We start from the raw sequence: 23792 nt of genomic DNA, 5'->3' as shown, positions 1-23792 counted from the left end.
TTTCCACTTCTTGTGCATGTCACTTTTGAGCTTTAGCTCAGTTAGAAGTTCTTTGGACATCCATTCTGGCTTCTTTGCACTTGTCTTATTTTTCTTCTTTGTTGGCACTGTTTGCATTTGCGCCTTGAGTATTTCACTTTTGAAAAACTCCCATCCATGCTTAACTCCCTTGTTTTTTAATATCGGCGTCCATGGAATGCCGCTCAGTAATTCCTTCATTTTTTGGAAGTCAGCTCTCTTAAAGTCCAGAATGCGTGTTTGACTTGTCTTAGTTTCAGCATTCCTTTGTATTGCAAACTGCAGGAGCACATGGTCACTTGCCCCTAAGGATCCAACCACTTCAACTGTATTGATCAGGTCTTCCACATTTGTTAAGATTAGATCAAGAGTTGCTGATCCCCTTGTTGCCTCTTCTACCTTCTGGACCATAAAATTATCTGCAAGGCAAGTGAGGAATTTGTTGGACTTTGTACTCTTGGCTGAGTTTGTTTTCCAGCAGATATCGGGATAATTGAAATCGCCCATGACTACTATATCTCTTCTTTGTGCCTGTTTGGTCAGCTGTTGACAGAAGGCTTCATCAAGTCCTTCATCCTGACTCGGAGGTCTGTAGTAGACACCCACGACAAGATCTTTTTGAGTCCCGGTTCCCTTGATTCTTATCCAGATGCTTTCAAGCTGGTTTCCCGGATTACAGTCTTGCATTTCTTCTGCAACGTAACTGTTTTTGACATATAAAGCTACTCCCCCTCCTCTCCCCTTTGTTCTATTTATGTGAAAGAGGTTATAGCCCTCAATGGTTAAATTCCAGTGATGGGAGTCATCCCACCAGGTTTCAGTGATGCCTATGACATCGTATGTGTGGTGCTGTGCTAGGAGTTGGAGTTCGTCTTGCTTATTTCCCATGCTCTGAGCATTAGTGTAAAGACATGTAAGCCCCTGTGACCTCCCCTCGAACTGTTTATTTGGGATTATTGTGCTCTCTGTACTTGGTCCTTGCTGTGTTTGTGCAGCCCTCCGTTTAGCCTTACGGCGGTTCCCTGTGGTCGTGGGTAATATAGTGTTCGCCAGGCTGTTGTTCCCCTCCCCCAGTGGATTTAGTTTAAAGTGCGCCTGATGAGGTTTGTGAGTCTGTGTGCAAAAAGATGTTTTCCTACTTGTGTGAGATGCACCCCATCGCTTGCCAGTAGTCCATCCTCTTGGAAGAGTAGACCATGGTCAAGGAAGCCAAAATGCTCCTCTTGACACCATTTTCTGAGCCAGTTATTGACCTGTACTATTTTTCCGGCCCTTGTAGAGCCATGTCCTACAACGGGGAGGAGGGATGAAAAGATCACATGTACATTATACAGTTTTAGCTTTGTTCCCAGAGCTCGAAAATCATTTGTGATCTTTTGAAAAGTATGCCTAGCGGTGTCATTGGTACCTACATGAATCAACATAAGGTGGGGAGGGTGATGGGGCTTTAGGAGCCTGCTGAGCCTCTGAGTGATATGGTGTATTTTTGCCCCCGGGAGGCAGCATGTTTCTCGAGCCATCCCATCCGGTCTGGAAATGATGGCTTCCGTTCCTCTAAGGAGGGAGTCACCTACTACCAAGACCTGTTTCCTTTGAGGATTGACAGGGTCCCTTTTGTGCAAGACAGTGTGTATGTCCCCTGAAGAGTGTTCCTGTTGAAGTGAATCATGTAGGTGTAAAGTGTTGTCCTCCTCCTCAACATCCCCAGTGCATTCATCAATGACAATCCATTGAGATACATCCGAGAGCCCATTACTCTCCCAAGGATGTTCCTGTTGCTCCTGGTCTATGATTGGGGATGGAGCATTTGCATGATTACATAAGTGTGACTGTGGTGATGCACTGTCCCTGTCAGGGCTATCCCCTGCGCATTGATCCAGGATGGTCCACTGAGTGGTATCTAAGAAACTGTGGTCCTCCACAAGATGTGTTTCCTGATTGTATGTTAATGATGTAAGAATTTCAAATCTGTTGTGTAAATGCAGCTGAGCAGAGGAGTTCTGCGGAGGCTGCCTGGTCCTGCGTCTCCTTCTATGGGTGACCTCCTTCCAAGCCTGAGGGTTGTCTACCTTTGAGTTGATCTCCCCATAAGGTTCCTGATCATGGTCTTGGTGGTGTTGGTGTGATGCAGGCTGCTGATCTACAGCAGCGTGTTGTGCAGTGTCCAAGAAGAGCTCGAGTGCCTGAATGTCCTTAAGGGTCTTAATACGGTGCTCGAGCTGTTGGATCCTCTGCTCCATCAGAGTCATCTGTTTGCATTTGGAGCAGATGTAGTTGTCTAGTTTTTGTGTGAAAAAGCGGAACATGCCACAGCTGGTGCATGTGATGGGAATGTTTTGCTTTTGTTGCATCTCTTGGTGAGCGTGGTGGCCAAGTGGGATCTTTGTACAGTTAAGTAATATGCACGCACTTTATGTGCAGACTGCAACAAACCACGTCATTGTGTATTTGTTTATGTTGCTTTGTTTCCTGTATGTACTGCAAAGGATAGTTAGTAAAGGTGCCACTGGCAAATAAAGCTTTCCCAGAAACTCAATTAACAGGGGACAATGCCTGCTGTCAATCAACTTAAGTACCTGGCTCTCTTTCAACACAACAGTCACACAACAGTTAGACTTTGACCACAGGAGCCAAGCCCAAACTCAGTTTAAAATCTTAGCCAAATCTTAGCCAAATCCTACCTGAAGCCAGGGAGCAAAAATGTCCTCCTGCTTCCTCTGCTTCTGCGAGAACCAACTGCCCTTCTGGGATCAGGCTCTGGCAGAACTCACACTGGCAAATAAAGCTTTCCCAGAAACTCAATTAACAGGGGACAATGCCTGCTGTCAATCAACTTAAGTACCTGGCTCTCTTTCAACACAACAGTCACACAACAGTTAGACTTTGACCACAGGAGCCAAGCCCAAACTCAGTTTAAAATCTTAGCCAAATCTTAGCCAAATCCTACCTGAAGCCAGGGAGCAAAAATGTCCTCCTGCTTCCTCTGCTTCTGCGAGAACCAATACAAATGAGTTATAGTTCCCACTATTGTGTCAAGATGGATTTCATTTTCTGTTTATCCAAATCAACATCCTCTTTTGACTTACTAGCTAACATAGCACCACTGGCATAGCACATTTTCCAGCATTTCAGGGATATAAACTAGGACACATATGACCAAGCAACATCAGAGTGTGATCAATACGATAAAAGTTAATAATGAGGATAAAAGTAAAGGTAAAAGTTTCCCCTGACATTAAGTCCAGTCATGTCTGACTCTGGGGTTGGTGCTCATCTCCATTTCTAAGCTGAAGAGCCGGCGTTGTCCGTAGACACCTCCAAGGTCATTGTGGCCGGCATGACTGCATTAGGACTAGCTGCAGCAACTTGCTTTTGCCTGAGCCTGTTTTAAAAAGCAAAAGTCCAAAAGCATTGAACTATTTAAATGCAATTTTCACTAACTGGAGTAGGTTAAGAAAGGGAAAAATGGCAAATTGTTGAGGCTTCTTAAAATAGATCTCAGAGACACAACTTAACCGAAATCTTTTCTTCCTTCTCTTTTTGTGCAGCCATGGGGAGGACAAGGGGCCTCCTTTTCCCCTTTTGGGTCTGGATCTCAGCATCCTGGGGTGAGTATCCATATGTAGTATTCATATACATTGAGTATTCATAGGTTTTTACATCTTAGGAGCAAGGTAGAAGAAAACCTGGTTCTTGTCCTAGCTCCTGCCATGGAGTTGGGTCTTGAAAGTTGATTAAGTAAGAAGTTGCCAATGCTCTGAGTGGAGTACCATTTGGTCTGTGAAAGGATGAAAACACAGAACTATTTTTCACTATTTTGCCTACCAGACCCAGGACAGGGGTGGGAGTCATTTTCATCATTTTTGAGACCTTCCTGGTCTACTTTAGCAGAAGGAGGAGAGCAGAAGCCACTTTCTATTTCAGGAAGCTTTGGGGCTGTTACCTGCTGAGCTCCACCAATGTTGCCAGAGCTTGGGAATGTTACTTTTTTGAACTACAACTTTCACATCCCCCCAATCCACATACCCCATGCAGTGCCAAAAACAGATGCCACAAAATGTCACCTATTGTGGACACCAGAGACATTGTTCTCATTACAATTTCTTTCAAGTCTTCTTGTTTTGACCAATTCAGTCATCAGTTTGGGAAGTGAAACAAGACTGAATTTTTAAAAAGACAGTATTTTTGCATAGTTTTTGGGAATCTGCATGTGTAGTAAACAAACCTTCCAACCCTAATGGAAAAAAAATATTTTAAACCCCCATCCTCAATAATATGATGCATGAAATGTTTAGGCTTCCATATATTTGGAGTATTCATGTCAATATGTCCCAGCAGTACATGCAAAGAGAAATGTGGAGGTGACCTACGGGGAGCATACAACTCCTTTGTTGGAACAATCTCCCTTGATGCCAGTATGTTTCTGGGTACAATTCAAAATATGTCCTTCTACCATCAAAGGCCAATTTGATGGAAACACAGAAGAGTGCTTTTCTCAGCAGCTGCTCCAAGTGAGGTTAGACTGGTACCCTTCTTTGCTATTTTTTCATAGCAAAAAGGGGGCATTGGAAGGCCGACTGTTCAGGAAGAAATGTCATTTCATGTGCTATATTATTTAAATTTATTGTCAATAATAATAATAATAATAATAATAATAATAATAATAATGCCTCAAGTACCACCTCCCAGCAGCAAAGAACTGGTGGGATCACAAACCTGCAAAAGTATTGGAAAATGAGCAAGCAAAGATACTGTGGGACTTCCGAATCCAGACTGACAAAGTTCTGGAACACAACACACCAGACATCACAGTTGTGGAAAAGAAAAAGGTTTGGATCATTGATGTCGCCATCCCAGGTGACAGTCGCATTGACGAAAAACAACAAGAAAAACTCAGCCGCTATCAGGACCTCAAGATTGAACTTCAAAGACTCTGGCAGAAACCAGTGCAGGTGGTCCCGGTGGTGATGGGCACATTAGGTGCTGTGCCAAAAGATCTCAGCCGGCATTTGGAAACAATAGACATTGACAAAATTACGATCTGCCAACTGCAAAAGGCCACCCTACTGGGATCTGCATGCATCATCCAAAAATACATCACACAGTCCTAGACACTTGGGAAGTGTTCGACTTGTGATTTTGTGATATGAAATCCAGCATATCTATCTTGTTTGCTGTGTCATAATAATAAAATAATAATAATAATAATAATAATAATAATAATAATAATAATAATAAACAACAATAATCTTGGGGTGAGGCTGATGAAAAGGTCTTCTGGGTGATGGTGGCCAGTCAGGTTCTGGCGGGTTGAAATAGCCGTTCCCCAGAGGACCTAAGTGTGTGGGGTGGAGGTGATCCTGTGAGTAACCTGGACCCAACCATGTAGGACTTTAAAGGTCAAAACCAATACTTTCGTACTTTGCCTGAAAACCGATTGGCAGGGCACAGGGCACAGTACAAAGTGTTGGTTTTTACCTTAAAAGCTTTAGATGGTTTGGGTCTCACTTACCTACAGGATTGCCTTCTCCCATACAATCTGCCCCAAACACTGAGGTCCTCTGGGGGGCAACTACTCCAGCTAGCCAGAACCTGATTGGCAACTGTCACCCAGAGGACCTTTTCATTGGCCACCCCAAGACTGTGGAACGCCCTGCCGGTAGAGCTCTGGCAGTTAGATCAGCTGTCACAATTTAAGACACAAGTGAAGATCTATCTCTTCCAGCTGTCCTACCCAGATAGTTTTAATGATTAATTTTAAACTTGCATCTTATGTTTAATTTTTCTTTATTTTAATATGTATTTTGTGGAAATATGTTTTAATATGTGTATTGTAAAGAATGTTTTTAGATGAAATGTGTGTTTTAGCAATGTTATAACTCATTTCAAGCCATGTGGAGAGGTGGGCAAAAATTAAAATTATTATTATTATTATGATTATTATTATTGTTATTATGCAGTGCACAGGAGATGACGATAGTTTATGCATATATTTATGGCTAAGCTACATTGGCACCAAGCTGGAGCCTCCGGTGGCCTAGGGGATAAAAGCCTTGTGACTTGAAGGTTGAGTTGCTGACCTGAAAGCTGCCAGGTTCGAATCCCACACGCCAGGTTCGAGCGCGGATGAGCTCCCCCTATCAGCTCCAGCTCCATGCTGTGACATGAGAGAAGCCTCCCACAAGGATGGTAAAACATCAAAACATCCGGGCGTCCCCTGGGCAACGTCCTTGCAGACGGCCAATTCTCTCACTCCAGAAGCAACTCCGGTTGCTCCTGACACAAAAAAAAAAATTGGCACCAAGCTGGCAAATTCCTGTATATCTGTATTTTATTTTAAGTGAACTAGATGTATGTTGTGTTTGTACTGTCTGTCCTTGATAAGGCCAACTGGCTAATCAATAAATCATTATAAATTATTATTATTATTATTATTATTATTATTATTATTATTATTATTATTATTATTATTATATGACACAGCAAACAAGATAGATATGCTGGATTTCATATCACAAAATCACAAGTCGAACACTTCCCAAGTGTCTAGGACCGTGTGATGTATTTTCGGATGATGCGCGCAGATCCCAGTAGGGTGACCTTTTGCAGTTGGCAGATCGTGATTTTGTCAATGTCTATTGTTTCCAAATGCTGGGTGGGATCTTTTGGCATGGCACCCAATGTGCCGAGCACCACCGGGACCACCTGTACTGGTTTCTGCCATAGTATTTGAAGTTCAATCTTGAGGTCCTGATAGCAGCTGAGTTTTTCTTGTTGTTTTTCGTCAATGCGACTGTCACCTGGGATGGCGACATCAATGATCCAAACCTTTTTCTTTTCCACAACTGTGATGTCTGGTTGTGTTGTGTTCCAGAACTTTGTCAGTGTGGATTCGAAAGTCCCACAATATCTTTGCGTGCATATTTTCCAATACTTTTGCAGGTTTGTGATCCCACCAGTTCTTTGCTGCTGGGAGGTAGTACTTGAGGCATAAGTTCCAATGTGCCGATCACCACTGGGACCACCTGCACTGGTTTCTGCCAGAGTCTTTGCAGATTATTATTATTATTATTATTATTATTATTATTATTATTATTATTATTATTATTATTATTTCTAACCTTTTTTTATTCCCCTTACAGTGACTGTCCTATGTAACAATCTTGGAACAGATTACATCACTTCTTATATGGAGAATTATGGATCATCTGGCACATTTGAACTACAGATTAGAGGTCATCACGCCTTAACCACCGTGTCAATCAATGTCCCCTGTAATAGCTGTCCAGATAAAACAAAATTCCGGAAGAAAATTACTGTGAATAATGACGAGATGGTGAAAGTGGTGCTGCCAAGTTTTGTGGAAATCAAGGGCAGCAAACTTTTCTCAGACATCGTCATGATAACTGCAGACAAAGAAATATCAGTAGTATCTAAAAACTCCAAGCCTTTAAGTACAGATATTGCTCAGTTGTACCCTGTGGAAAGCTTAGGAAGGAACTATTATGTAGTGACGCCTTCACTCGGCCCCAAAAATGCCTTTCCAGAATTTTCTGTTTTTAGCGTTAAAGGGCCTAATGTGGTTACCATTGATTTGAAGGCCCAGGTGATATTCAATGGAAAAACATATGCTGCAGGAAAGAAGCTCATAGTGACCTTGAAAGCTTTCGAAGGAATCCAGTTGCAAGGAACAGGCGATCTTTCTGGTACTGAGATTGACTCCCAGGAGCCTGTGGCTGTCCTGTCCGGTCACATCTGTTCATGGAAATACACAAAATGTAACCATGTGTTTGAGCAGCTACAGCCAGTACCCAGCTGGGGGAAGACATTCATGGTTCCTCCTTTACCTGGGCAGACTAAAAGCGATATTCTCTACGTTTCAGCATCTCAAGATACTGTCGTGAATTACCAGATAGGTGCAAATAAGAAGGCAGCAATACTGGTAGGTGGTCAGGTCGTGCAGATTCTTGTTTTGCCCCAAAACCCAGTCTACCTCTCAGCTAGTTCTCCAGTACAACTGTACTACTTTGCTACGGGTGCAAAATTCCAGAATACTATCTATGACACCTTATTGATGGAGATTCCAGCTGTAGACCGATACAGCCGTGAGTACACCGTGAATGGACAGGTCGGCTTTCAGAACTTTGTTTTCCTGGTGGCGAAGACTACAGTGGTTAATGATTTCACAGTGAATGGCAAACCACTGGTCAAACTGCAATGGAGTGCAATCCCAGGCACAGAATACTCTTGGGGAAGATTTGATCTGAAAGATGCAGATTTTGCCTACAAAGTGTTACATCCTGAATTACCATTTTGCCTTCTCAGCGTGGGCATTGCCGATCAGAACAGCTACGGCACAGTGGGTGCTGCCAAGCAAAGTAAGTAGACTGTTTTCAGGGTTAATACCTTTACTTGAGTATTATTGATAGAGGCAGTTGAAAGAGATTTAGAAGCAAGCACTATGCTTTCATTGCTCGGACTGCAATAATTAAACCAATGGCAATAGAACAGTATCAGCTCCAAGCTTGAGAGAACACTTGATCTGAGATGCCTTCAGTCCTCCTTATGATGTCACTAATGCCATTTCAGTTGCCTTCTTCCTCTGCAGTCACTTTGCAATATCCTCTGAAGGAAAAAGGCAATTCAAGTGGTGTTTCTTAAAGAACATGAGAAAAAGCTCAGTTGAATAGCTCATAGATCTCTAGTCCTCTGTTCTGTTCAATTAGCCAGGAAAATAGTTCCATCTTGTCTCCTGTGCCATTGCAACATGCTATGCAAATTATATATAATAATAATAATAATAATAATAATAATAATAATAATAATAATAATTTATAAATATATATTGTATATACATATAATTTTGATAATAATATTATAATGTAATACAACATTATACTAATAATAATACAATATAATAATATTAATTATATATTATATATTAAATGTAATATTACTAATAATATTACCATTTATTTATTTATTTATTTGCTACATTTATATGCCGCCCTTCTCACCCCGAAGGGGACTCAGAGCGGCTTACAAATTAAATGTACATACAATATTATATTATTAGCATAGCACAATACTGGCAATAAAATTACCATATTGTACTGTATCAATATATTGTAATATCATTAGTAATGTAATGATATAGTACAATATAGTAATTTAATGCTTATATTGTGCTATGCTAATAATATATTGTATGTACATTTGATTTGTAAGTCGCTCTGAGTCCCCTTTGGTGTGAGAAGAGCGGGATATAAATGTAGTAAATAAATAAATGAATAAATAAATAAATTACAGAGCATCTAAGGAAAGCAACAACCTTCTACTTTCTGACTGTAGTGACTTGTATTCAGAGAAATGGGAACTGATAGTAATGACTTTTTTGCTGACTTTTATAATTGAGTGATTTTAAAGGTTTTAATTCAAAGATAGTTTACTTGAATGTTAATAATGATTTTAATGAGAGCAAACATGGTGTTGTTCTTTGAGTGTTGGAAGAAGGCTGGATCTACACAGTCCTATATCCCAGGATCTGATTTCAGATTATCTGGCAGTGTATACTCATATAATCCATTCAAAGCAGGTCCTGGGATATATCCAGTCTAAATACCTCATCACATGAGGTGAATTTGGCTTCTTAGAACGCTGTCAGAATGCTTCCTTCTCGGAGTCTGCCCAGAGGCCATCACACAACATATGGCAACTTCCAGAGGCTCCGTGGAGGAAGCATCCTGACAGTGTGGTAGTGGAATTAAAGACCTTTCTTTAAATATATTCCTGGCCTTGTTTCTCAGTTCAGACCAGAAAAGAGGAGATTATAACCAGAGGCAGTCCACCGGCGAGGCCATTTGGGCAGTCGCCTGTGGCCCAATCATTCCCGGGGGCGCAGTTGAGGCCCCCGGGAGGATGGCGCCACCCCCCGCCTCCTTCTTCGGGCCTTGTGGGCCTTCTTCGAGCTGCCTGGCCCACTGGAAGGCCCGACGCGGGCTCCGGAAGGCCCGACACGGGCTCCGGAAGGCTTCAGGAGTTTGCGCTAGGCCTTCCGGAGCCCATGTCGGGTACTCTGGAGCCCGCGTCAGGCACACTGGAGCCCGCATCGGGCACTCCGGAGCCTGCATTGGGCACTCCTGAGCCCACTGCCATCTGTTGGAAGCAAGGCAAGTGAGGTTTATTTGTCTGTGGAATAATGTCCAGGGTGGGAGAAAGAGCTCTTGTCTGTTGGGAGGCAGGTTTGGATGTTGTAATTAATCACCTTGATTAGCAATTAATGGTCCTGTGGCTTCAAGGCCTGGCTTCCTCTTGCCTGGGAGAATCTTTTTTTGGGAGCTGTTAGCTGCCTCTTATTGCTTCCTGTCTGGATTTCCCCTGTTTTCAGAGTGTTGTTCTTTATTTAGGCTTTTCCTTAATCTCGCTTTATTATCCAACATTTTCTCTTATCCAATACTTTTATTTTTCAGTGATTGTTTTCTTTTTTGGGGAGGGGGGTGCCAAAATTTCTGTTCGCCTATACTTGAAAATTACCTTGGACCTGCTCTGATTATAACATAGAAGCTTTATTTCTGCAGAAGCAAAAGCTACGGTGGGCTCTGAGAAAGCCAGAATGCCACACCCCCTTTCAAGATGGGCACTCTTATGTATAAGTTTTCTTTATTTTGACTTCATTTACCTTCCTCTCCATCTCTATGTTATAATTTAGAGAGGAGGAAACAGCTGCATGAATTTTTAAAACCTTCTCTTTCTTTCCCCTTCTCCCTCTTTTATATCCCCTTTCTCTTATATGCCCCCATCTTTTCTGGCATTCTCAAGATTTTATAAAGAAATAGCTGTTCCCGTTAATTTGGATCCTGCATTATTTTTTTAGGAATTGGTAAGGATGGGAAAAGACTAGTTACTTCAAATGCCCATAACACAATTACTGTCATATCTGAGCTCATCCCACAGGAATGATTCCTCAATAAGTGATTTGACTCTTGTGACCCACACGCTGTAATTCATAGACCCTGAAGGACTAGAAAAAAAGCAAGAAGTCATTTTTCAAGCATCCAAGGGAACTATATTTTAGCTAAAGAACCAGCAGGGAAGTGTAAAATTTGTGGGAACTTGATTAATTAATTAATTCGTTAATTCTGAAATTGGGTTAATGCTAAATATGTCAGCCGAAGTCTACTACTTTAGTTTAAAATGATCAAAATTGTGTTAGGAATTAAGTTAGAGATTTTTTTAAATTAAAAATAATTACCGTATATACTCGAGAATAAGCCGACCTGAATATAAGCCGAGGCACCTAACTTTACCACAAAAAAACCAGGGAAAACATTGACTCCAGTATAAGCCGAGGGTGGTAAATTTCAGAAATAAAAATAGATACCAATAAAATTACATTAATTGAGGCATCAGTAGGTTAAATGTTTTTGAATATTTACATAAAGCTCAAACTTAAGATAAGACTGTCCAACTCTGATCAAATCATTCTTCTCATCTTCTTCAATGTAAATGTGCTTATGTATCCTTTTAATAATAATAAAGTAAAACAATACATGTAATAATAATAATAATAATAATAATAATAATAATAATAATAAATAATACAGGAAAATAAAACATGTAATAATAAATACATGTAGCCCCGGTGGCGAAGTGTGTTAAAGCACTGAGCTGCTGAACTTGCACACCGAAAGGTCCCAGGTTCAAACCCCAGGAGTGGTGTGAGCGGCCGCTGTTAGCTCCAGCTTCTGCCAACCTAGCAGTTTGAAAACATGCCAATGTGAGTAGATCGATAGGTACTGCTCTGGCGGGAAGGTAACGGCGCTCCATGCAGTCATGCCTATGGCCACATGATCTTGGAGGTGTCTACAGACAACGCCGGCTTTTCGGCTTAGAAATGGAGATGAGCACCAACCCCCAGAGTCAGACATGACTGGACTTAACGTCAGGGCAAACTTTTACCTTTACCTTTACCTTTAATAATAAATAGAGTAAAATAACAAATGCAATAATAATAATAAGATCAGAGTGAAATAATACATGTAATAATAATAATAAAGTAAAATAAATGCAATAGTAGCAACAATAATAGAGAAAAATAATAAATGTAATAATAATAATAATAATAATAATAATAATAAGTTTATTTATATCCCGCCTCCATCTCCCCCTGAAGGGGACTCTGGGCGGCTTACAGCAAAATCAAAAATCAAAGTACAAGCAATGATAAAATATGAAACATCAAGGACAAAAACAGAAACCAATAACAAAATATACACAATAGGCGAAAAAACACAACACAGAATAAAAACATCGAATTAAAAACAATGAGGTTGCAATAATAGAGAAAAATAATAAATGTACCATATATTCTCGAGTATAAGCTGACCCAAATGTAAGCCAACCAGGACCCACACCCGAGTATATGCCGAGGGGGGCTTTTTCAGTCTTTAAAAAAGGGCTGAAAAACTAGACTTATACTCGAGTATATACAGTAAGTTTTCTTTTTTATTAAAAATATCCCTCACTTAATGGGTAATTTAATTGATTTTAAATAGCTGAGTGCAAGGTTTTAATTTAAGTTCTAAACTGAGCACTGCCTCTTCCAGGTAAGTCTATTGGGGCCAGAAGGCACTTTGCTGACATCTGAATGAAACCTGGGGCAGCCTGGATGAGCACCAAGAGAGTCAAAGGGTTTCCTGCTTGACAGTGACTTCAACACTAGGATGTGAAGTTTTGTTAAATTTCGATATAGTATTGATTTTTAAAATAACCCTGCTTATCCGCACCCTCCTAAGGGTCTATTCACTGATTTTCTCACTCTCATTTTTAGATGAACAAATTATCACCTGTGCTAATGTTCTGTGTAATAAAGGCACTGAATGCAAGATGATCAATGGACAGCCGCATTGCCTGCCAGTCTCTAATGCAACCTGCTGGGCGTGGGGTGATCCACATTACTGCACTTTTGATGGCCGCAAATTTGACTTCCAAGGCACTTGTACCTACACACTTTGCAAGACGACTGAGAATAATGGGTTCCCATACTTCCACATCTTTGCCAAGAATGAAAACAGAGGAAACAAGCGTGTATCCTACGTGGGGGAGGTGACTTTTGAGACTTCGGAGTACAGCATCACAATAGTCAGATCAGAAGTTGGTTATGTGAGGGTAAGTAATGGTAGATTCAGAAGGGAACTAAATCCCAGGGACCACTGACTGTCATGGAAGCTGACATATTGCCTCATTGAGATGAAGATACATTTTTATTCTACAATACATAGAAAAATGATCCATTTCTTATGTGAACCCAAGAAACCCCTCAAAGAATGTAGGGAAGAGATGAAGAGGACTAAAAATATCAGAAGAATTAAGGAAATATAATGGGCCCTGATAATAATAATAATGACAATAATAATAATAACAATTTTATTTCTTACCCGCCTCCATTCGTGGCTTATGGTGGGTACCAACATTGCTAAAAATACAGAGTAATATAAAAACACTAGCTGTGCCCGGCCACGCGTTGCTGTGGCGAAGTATGGTGGTATGGGAAATAAAGTATTGAGGAATTGGTGGTAGTTAAGGTGAAGGGTAAAGGTGCCGGCCTGTTTATGTAGGATAAGTGAGACTCTACTGTATATTTATAATCTTATAATCTTCTTAGAACTGGATTATATGAGGCCCCTTCTTCACAGCTGGATAAAAAGCACACTAAAGTGGATTATATGGCAGTGTGGAGTCAAGATAATCCAGTTCAAAGCAGATAATATAAGATTCTAAATGGGTTATATAGCTGAGTCTACACTGCCATATAATCCAGTTTAAATTAGATAATCTGTTGAAGAGGCCTAAATGAAGCCTAACTCTGCCTGTCCCCTGGGCTGAGTCGGTTACTAGGAGACCAAGTGGGCGGAGCTTTCCCTTCTAACTGGGAGCAATTGGATAAAAACAATTATTCCTCTCCCTCTAATTAGGACTTCATTTTTCTTTTCTTTTTGTTGTATCAACCTAGAGCCGTGGATGATGGGTTGTGTTGTCAAATTTCGAGGTTGGGGGGCCTGTAGTTTTGTTGTTTTGCCCGCTGCCCTGATGCCATCACTCTTTTATATATATATAGATTCTACATATTAAAATACATAGAACAAAGATTAAACATACAACAGAAGTTTAAAATTTGTGATTATCCACTAAAATTTGGTTGTAAGACTTCCTATGATAGTATTCCCAATGCATAGATGCTCAGGCCACATTACATACGCTGATACAGTAAAATGGTGTCCTTTCTATAAAATAACAAGCCATTCAAATGAGTGCCACAAGGACCCTGAAGATCTAAAGCAGGGTATGCCTATACATTATTGTGGTGCTTTGTGTATAGCAAAATCAGTTTTTTTTGTAGTTGTCAAAAAATTATAATTTTTGAGGCATTGGTTGAGTCAATGGATGCAGAACCCATGGATATGGAAGGACAACTTTCCTCTTTTTGAGAAATGTTTCTTAACTTGTAAGTCTGACACTATTTCAAGAATGAGAATGATATTTTCACCAAATGATAATGACTCCAAGTTTTCAGATTAACTTGTTATTATTTGCCATCAAACTGAGTGAAAGGGTATGCTGTCCCTATCATAGGAATGTTTTAGGTTTGTTCAGGAGTTCAAAAGAAACATTGTACAACATTACACCACTTACTGCCTATACTTATATGTAAATCAAGTCTCTATATATAGTAGTCTCACTTATCCAACACTAGCTTATCCAACGTTCTGGATTATCCAACGCATTTTTGTAGTCAATGTTTTCAATACATTGTGATATTTTGGTGCTAAATTCGTAAATACAGTAATTACTACATAGCATTATTGTGTAATGAACTACTTTTTTCATCAAATTTGTTGTATAACATGATGTTTTGGTGCTTAATTTGTAAAATCATAACCTAATTTGATGTTTAATAGGCTTTTCCTTAATCCCTCCTTATTATCCAACATATTCGCTTATCCAACGTTCTGCTGGCCCATTTATGTTGGATAAGTGAGACTCTACTGTAAATCAAGGGCAGGGTTTTATTTGAGGAGGGTGGTTATGGATTTTGATTGGTCCCAAGGATAAAGTCAAGGCTCATTGTGCAAACACTGATGTGAGGACAGGTCAATACCATTGTAGTTTTGCCACAGAGACTTTAAAAAAAGCCAGAAGTAGTGCCATGGTGGAGAAAGTAGAGATTCTCCCAGGATAAGCTAAACTCATTTCTTTGGCCACTGTATTCTTATATATGTATGTATATGGAATGTCCTGCAAAGGCACATGCTCAACTTGGGAAAAAAGTGGGATCAGCCCCTCTTTTATGCTCTCCTTTCCCCAAGTTCATAGAATAGTAGAGTTGGAGGAGACCTCATGGGCCATCTAGTCCAACCCCCTGCCAAGAAGCAGGAAATCACATTCAAAGCACCCCCGGCAGATGGCCATACAGCCTCTGTTTAAAAGCCTCCAAAGAAGGAGCTTCCACCACAGTCCGGGGCAGAGAGTTCCACTGCTGAACAGCCCTCACAGTGAGGTGGAATCTTCTTTCCTGTAGTTTGAAGCCATTGATCTGTATCCTAGTCTACAAGGCAGCAGAAAACAGGCTTGCTCCCTCCTCTCACATGTTTGTACATGGCTATCATGTCTCCTCTCAGCCTTCTCTTCTGCAGGCTAAACATGCCCAGTTCTTAAGCCGCTCCTCATAGGGATTGTTCTCCAGACCCTTAATCATTTTAGTCACCCGCCTCTGGACGCTTTCCAGCTTGTCAGCATCTCCCTTCAATTGAGGTGCCCAGAATTGGACACAGTGTGATTCCAGGTGTGGTCTGACCAAGGCAGAATACAGGAGTAGCATAACTTCCCTGGATCTAGATGGTATACCCCTATTTATGCAGGCCAGAATCCCATTGGCTTTTTTAGCAGCTGCATCACATTGTTGGCTCATGTTTAACTTGTTGTCCACGAGGACTCCAAAATCTTTTTCACACATACTGCTGTTGAGCCAGGTGTCCCCCATTCTGTATCGACATCAGTATGTGTGAAAAAGATCTTGGAGTCCTTGTGGACAACAAGTTAAACATGAGCCAACAATGTGATGCAGCTGCTAAAAAAGCCAACAGGATTCTGGACTGTTGTGCAGGTGTTGTTGTTGGTGTCACAAGCCAAAACCTGAGACAGAAGAAAATCCCATTATTGTGAGTCTTGTCACAAAGAGTGAGCCTTTGTGAAGTTACAAAGCAGAGTGTCATCACTCACAAATACACAGAAGGAAAGAGAGATTCTTCCAACAATTCAACAAAACTTTGTGCTTCTGAGCAGAGGAGGAGCCTTCCTTGAAATGTAATTGTTTCTCATCTGAGCAATGATCTTTCCTTTCCTTCCGATGCAGTTCAATGGGATTAAGACACCCTTGCCTATCACTTTAAATGAAGGGAAAGTATGGATTGTACAGAGTGGCACCTCCGTCGTCATCACCACTGAGTATCAGCTCAGGATATCTTATGACTGGAATCACCACATTCAGGTCACCCTCAGCAGTGTTTTTCATGGACTTGTCGCTGGCCTTTGTGGGAACTATAATGAGGATCCCAAAGATGACTTCATGACACCAGAAGGAACATTGGCTCCAGATGCCAATGCCTTTGGCGAGAGTTGGTGGCTGAAGGGCCAACATGACAACTGCTGGAACGATTGCCATGGTCCTTGTCAAGCTTGCCGACCTGATCTGGTTACAAAGTATGGATCCCAGCAATATTGTGGCCTGATAGCCGCTCCTTCAAATGGCCCCTTTGCCCCTTGCCATGCCAAGGTGGACCCCGCCTTCTTCTTTGAGAGCTGTGTCTATGATGTTTGTGCCAACGATGGCCATAGACCAACCCTGTGTGATGCCCTGAAGGCCTATGCAGATGCCTGCCAGAGAGTGGGAGTCCAGATTGGCGAATGGAGGAAAACTGCTGGATGTCGTAAGTGTGCAAGGGGATAAGCTCACTAAGCCAGTTTTGTTGTTAGAGTGTCCAAATGGAGTGTCCAAAAGATATGTCATCCTTTCTTGCTCTCTTACATATTCCTTCTCCCCAAGAGTCAGCAGTCATTGTTTACTAAACTTGCAAGCCAGTCTTCATTATCTTTGTGGCGTTCACTGAGTAAGGTGATATTTTCTTCTTTGTGAATATGCCGTCTTGGTTTCACAGAGATTTTTATTTGGATTATTACTAGTATGCTTGATGAATGGGCTCTGGTCTGCAGTCAGAGAATCAGTGGTCTTGCTAGTAATGTTAGAAATATTTACTCATGGCAGAAGTGTCTTCATGTGTACAGCATCCACATACACCGCATTCTAATCTGCAGAATATGCATTGCAGCTTAGTTGAGCAAATGCATACAGGACAGCAATGGTACACACTAGGCATGTCCGATCGATGAAAAAAATGTTTCAATTCTTGTTTCTAAAGTAGGGGGCACTGGCGCTTCGATATAGAAAGTATTTCCGATTTTTTCACCCAAAAATTTCGGATATTTCCGAAAATTTGTAATGATTCTAAATGTTTCTAAAATGGCGGACGCACATGCGCAATCGCTACACACCGGGCTTGTATGGCAATCTTCCATGTGGACGCAGAGGATGTTAGCCCCCACCTTTGCATCCATCGTGGAAGCTTCTGATTGGCCGGGGAGCGGCAGCCATGTTAGGCTGCGCTAAGCTCTCATTCAAGGTAGGTTGAAGAAATAAAAAAAAATTAAAATATTTTTAAAAATATATTTAAAAAAAAATTTTGGGGGAAAAATATTAACAAAACATTAAGAGACAATTAGAGAATGGGCCAACAATGGTTCGAATTACATTGCTGGTTGCGCTGTGAGACAATGCCTTGGAATGCGTATCAAAAAGCGAGAACAATCCGAAATAATTCCAATATACGATTCAAAACAATTTTTTTGGACATGTCTAGTACACACATGTACTTTTCTAGGGCAGCAGAAGTCAGGGGAGAAGTAAAATGAGGTGGAAATTGGAAATCTGTTTTTATGGTTTGAGCAGAAACTATTGATCTCTCCTCCTCTCCGCTGATTTTGTGTTCTGCCTCTGTTGCTAAGTAGCATAGCCAACCATAAGAGATGATGGGAGTAGCTTACAAAACACCAGGAAGCCCAGAGTGTCCCATCTCTATTCTGTGTTTACAGAATTCACCTTTTCTATTCTGAACACTAGGAAGAACTTCCTGACCATATGAGCTGTTCAACAGTGGAAACTTTTCCACAGAGGCCGATAGCTATCAGTTAGGGATACTTCGTTTGTGGTTTTTCTGCATGGCAGGGGGTTGGACTAGATGGCCCATGTGGTCTCTTCCAACTCTATTATTCTATGATTCTATTTAAATTGTGACAATATCAGTTTGCCACTCATTGGTCTAAATCAGTGGTTCTCAATGTGTGGGTCTTCATATGCTTTGGCCTTCAGCTCCCAAAAACCCTAACAGCTGGTAAATTGTCTTGGATTTCTGGGAGTTATAGGTCAAAACATCTGGGGACACACAAGTTGAGACCACTGATCTAAATGCTACATTAGTCCTGACTAGAGCTGGGAGGGGTCCTATTGGCCATCAGCTCCAACTGTCTGCTCAATGCAGGATTTACAGCTGGAGCACTCCCTACAGGTAGCTCTCCAATCCATCCAAATTGTACAAAAAAGGAGACCCCACCAAATTTATTTATTTATTTATTTGCAGTATTTATATTCCGCCCTTCTCACCCTGAAGGGGACTCAGGGCGGATTACAATGAACACATATATGGCAAACATTCAATGCCAACAGACAAACAACATATATAGACAGACACAGAGGCATTTAACATTTTTTTCCAGCTTCCACAGGGGGAGCTGTTGCTTCACTGTCCACTAGTGGCTGTACTTCCTCATTCCTTTCCTCGTGTTTTGCTGGCAGTTTTTATGATGTTGTAAATTAGTTAAATTAGCCTCCCGCATAAAGCGTACCTAAATTTCCCTGCTTGACAGATGCAAATGTCTTTCGGGGTTGCATAGGTCAACAGCAAGCCGGGCTATTTAATGGTCGGGGGCTTAACCCGACCCGGGCTTCGAACTCGGTCAGTAGTGATTTATTGCAGCTGGTTACTAGCCAGCTGCGCCACAGCCCGGCCCTGTGAGACAGTTGGCTGTCAAGAAGTTCCTTTCTCTCTTTTGCCACACAGGATGTCACACAGGATGTCCCAGATTATGGAGCTTTATGGGGCAGGATGGATCCAATCTGGTTTTCTCCCATTTCTTACAAACTTTGTAATAACAACCTTTCCCCTCTGATAGCCTATATTGCTGGCCCACACCACATTCACAATTGTAACCCTTCACTGTTTTTGCATAGCTTTGCAGTGCCCTACAAACAGTGAGTACCAGCCCTGTGGAACAGCCTGCCCTGCCACTTGTGTGGATCAAAAGGAACTGTTGTGCCCGGCTGTTTGTGTGGAAGGCTGCCAGTGTAAAGAAGGTTTTGTGCTCAGCCATGGGACCTGCATTCCAAAGAGCAGCTGTGGATGCTATTACGAAGGACGCCCCTATGCCCCCAATGAGAAATTCTGGGCCGACGACCGGTGTTCGAAGCTCTGTGTGTGCAACCCAGCCACAAGGCAAGTGGAGTGTGGACCCAGTTCTTGCAAATCCTCAGAAAAATGTGACGTGCAGAAGGGCGTGCGGGGCTGCTACCCCATTGACTTTGGTAACTGCACTGCCCAGGGAGACCCCCACTATTGTACCTACGACAATTGCAGGTTTGATTTCCAAGGGAGCTGTTCCTATGTGCTTTCTCAAGTGGATGAAACCGTAAAGGACGTGCCGTGGTTCGGTGTGTATGTTGAAAATGAATATCGGGGAAATAATCATGTGACCTGGACTCGGAGTGTGCAAGTCAATGTCTATGATAAGGAGATTGTTGTCAGCAGGCAGCATCCTGGTAAAATCTTGGTAAGTTAACACCTGCTAAGCATGAGCATGAGCCCACCTTTGTGAAATCTGAGATGGGTTGATCCTCAGCGATGTAACTTATGTTAATCTTTTATTTATACTAATTTATTTTATCCTGTCTTTCTCCTGATATAGGGCATTGGTTCTCAACCTGTGGGTCCCCAGATGTTTTGGCCTTCAACTCCCAGAAACGTTAACAGCTGGTAAACTGGCTGGGATTTCTGGGAGTTGTAGGCCAAAACACCTGGGAACCCAGAGATTGAGAACCACTGATATAGGGAGACAAGGCAGCTTATTTACAGAAAGACCAAATAAAGGCTTTATTTATTATTTATTATCATAATAAATATTTATTATAATATTTATTATGTTGACTGAACCATACTGTTTCCTTGGTAAGGTACTAAACAACGAACACCATATATATATAGTTAAAGGAAATCAATTATTACAATACAATTAAAATTAAAATACAATTAAAATACAATTCTAAAATAAGTCTTAAAAGCCATTAAATAAGTCCAATTCAGGACAATACAAGTACCGTATATATTCGAGTATAAGGCGAGGCACCTAATTTTACCACAAAAAACCTGGGAAAACATTGACTCCAGTATAAGCCAAGGGTGATAAATTTCAGAAATAAAAATAGATACCAATAAAATTACATTAATTGAGGCATCAGTAGGTTAAATGCTTTTGAATGTTTACATAAAGCTCAAATTTAAGATACGACTGTCCAACTCTGATCAAATCATTATTCTCATCATCTTCAATGTAAATGTGCTTATGTATCCTTTTAATAATAATAAAGTAAAATAATACATATAATAATAATAATAATAATAATAATAATAATAATAATAATAATAAAATACAGGAAAATAATACATGCAATAATAAATAGAGTAAAATAATAAATGCAATAATAATAATAATAAGATCAGAGTGAAATAATAAATGTAATAATAATAATAATAATTACCCTAACTACGTGGCCCAAATGATTCATTGGAACTTATGCCTCAAGTACCACCTCCCAGCAGCAAAGAACTGGTGGGATCACAAACCTGCAAAAGTATTGGAAAATGAACATGCAAAGATACTGTGGGACTTCCGAATCCAGACTGACAAAGTTCTGGAACACAACACACCAGACATCACAGTTGTGGCAAAGAAAAAGGTTTGGATCATTGATGTTGCCATCCCAGGTGACAGTCGCATTGACGAAAAACAACAGGAAAAACTCAGCCGCTATCAGGACCTCAAGATTGAACTTCAAAGACTCTGGCAGAAACCAGTGCAGGTGGTCCCGGTGGTGATCGACACATTGGGTGCCGTGCCAAAAGATCTCAGCCAGCATTTGGAAACAATAATCGACAAAATTACGATCTGCCAACTGCAAAAGGCCACCCTGCTGGGATCTGCGGGCATCATCCGAAAATACATCACGCAGTCCTAGACACTTGGGAAGTGTTCGACTTGTGATTTTGTGAAATGAAATCCAGCATATCTATCTTGTTTGCTGTGTCATATAATAATAATAATAATAATAATAATAATAATAATAATAATAATAATAATAATAAAATAAATGTAATAGTAGCAACAATAATAGAGAAAAATAATAAATGTAATAATACCAATAAAAAACAGAGAAAAATAATAAGTGTACCATATATTCTTGAGTATAAGCTGACCCAAATATAAGCCAACCAGGACCCTCACCCGAGTATAAGCTGAGGGGGGCTTTTTCAGCCTTAAAAAAAGGGCTGAAAAACTAGGCTATACTCGAGTATATACAGTAAATATATATACTCTAGTATATACAGTAAATACAATCTGTTAAATAATCTGGACCCGAGCCATATACAGTTTTATAGTTCACTACTAACACTTGACATTTCCATCTTGTGCCTCTGCCATCAGACTCTAGATCAGATTATTAGTCTATGGGAAGATGAAACCTGCCATATGAATATTGTGACCAACCAATAGATTAGGAATCTAAAGGGCCGTCATATGTGGCTAGCTGGCTGCACTTGGTATAGCTGGTTACAAGTTACTGAAGCTTGCTGTGGCGTATCAGCCATGGTTTATGATCCTAGCGTATAAACTCTGAAAAGGATTATGCCAGTGGGGATTAGTTCTCTGTGATGATTCTTTTCTCCAAGACTTTAATCTTCTTTTGTTTAACTTCAGCCATCTCTTCCTCCTTCACAGGTTGATGGCTTGTTAACCTGCCTTCCTTACAGCTCATTTGGAGGAAGAGTCAAGGCATTCAGGCAGGGCAACAGTGCTGTCATCCAGACAAGCTTTGACCTTTCTGTACGTTTTGACTGGAACAATCATGTTTTTGTCACCGTACCCGGCACATATGCAGGCATCCTGCATGGTCTGTGTGGGAACTTCAATGGGAACTGTAAAGATGATGCCCTTGTGCCCGGTAAAATCCTTGTTCCCAGCATCCCAGTATTTGGGAAAACTAAGAAACCTGACCCAAAGTGCAATGAGATCATTGATCCAAAGTGTCCAGGTATCGAGGCCATGCGAGAGCAGCAGCGTGCCTCGGGCAAAGATTGTGGGCTCATTGTTGCCAGGGACGGGCCCTTCCGGGAATGCCATGCACATATTGACCCAGAAGATGCTTTCTTGGATTGTGTCTATGATGCCTGTTTCTTCAAGGGACATTATACTGCCATCTGTTCTGCAATCACGAACTATGCCAAAGCTTGCCAAGCTGCTGGGATCACTATATACCCATGGAGATCTTCAACCTTCTGTCGTGAGTGCCATATGATTCAAATCAGTTCTTCTTGGGAAAGGAAATGCAAGCGCATGGTTTATTCTTGTTTTAATTATATGTGTCTAAGGTAAATGGTCTGTCTAGGAATTTGGTAAAACAAGCAAGGGATTCTATGTTATGTTTGCAATGAAAATTATCATAGAGTTGTGCTAGAGGACTATGCAAACTCTTAGGCCCACCTGTGAAACTCTGTAGCATGCTGGAACCAGAAGTGACATAATATAATGGCCTTCAGTTCTCTTTGTAGTTTCATATGACCACGAAGTAATATTATACGGTTGTACTTTTATTAGGTCAACAAAAACGGCACAAAATTCATATGCTAACTTCTGATGGTTGCATCATTATTTTTGTTTGGTCTGCATTGTTTGTGAAGGTCACATTGCATAATGCAGAGGCCAACTAAAGAGCAGATAATCTAAATGTTTAATAAGAAAGTTCCAATAACTTTTTTTTTCGTGTCAGGAGCGACTTGAGAAACTGCAAGTCGCTTCTGGAGTGAGAGAATTGGCCGTCTGCAAGGACCTTGCCCAGGGGACGCCCGGATGTTTTGATGTTTTACCATCCTTGTGGGAGGCTTTTCTCATGTCCCCGCATGGAGCTGGAGCTGATAGAGGGAGCTCATCCGTGCTCTCCCCGGGTGGGATTCGAACCTGGCAGCTTGCAGCTTCCAATAACTCAAAGTCAGAGAATAGAAATTTGGAGCAGCCTCAAAGTGCATCTAGCTTGTAAAATTTTCCCATCGAGGCCAATGGGAAACATATGCCTTTGATGCCTGCAGACAGCCATAAGCAAAGCAGTACCAGCATATTGCGGTTGTATCCTTGAAGACAAGAGGTAGCTTACGCACAGATACAAGGGAGTTTACATGGAATAATGCCAACAAGGCTCAAGAGAAAAAAATGGTGAGATGGTGATGGGGAGACTTCTTTTGCTGTTTTCCCTTTTCCTACATGCCACAGCATTGGTTGCT

General features: G+C 41.0%; 1 protein-coding gene across 1 annotated transcript in view; it reads left to right on the top strand.

Annotated features, from left to right (window-relative positions):
* Positions 1 to 7351: 7351 nt before the first annotated feature.
* The window catches only part of LOC103279899 (IgGFc-binding protein), an 80301-nt gene continuing 63860 nt past the window's right edge, over positions 7352 to 23792 (top strand). The window contains exons 1-5 of the mRNA XM_016996031.2: positions 7352 to 8396; positions 12848 to 13185; positions 16430 to 17003; positions 19418 to 20013; positions 22237 to 22674. Coding sequence (XP_016851520.2) covers positions 7352 to 8396; positions 12848 to 13185; positions 16430 to 17003; positions 19418 to 20013; positions 22237 to 22674 — 2991 coding nt within the window. The remainder of the gene's footprint in view (positions 8397 to 12847; positions 13186 to 16429; positions 17004 to 19417; positions 20014 to 22236; positions 22675 to 23792) is intronic.

Source organism: Anolis carolinensis, unplaced genomic scaffold, assembly GCF_035594765.1.
Source record: "Anolis carolinensis isolate JA03-04 unplaced genomic scaffold, rAnoCar3.1.pri scaffold_10, whole genome shotgun sequence".
NCBI classification, from domain to species: domain Eukaryota; kingdom Metazoa; phylum Chordata; class Lepidosauria; order Squamata; family Dactyloidae; genus Anolis; species Anolis carolinensis.
This window is presented reverse-complemented; position numbering and strand designations above follow the sequence as displayed.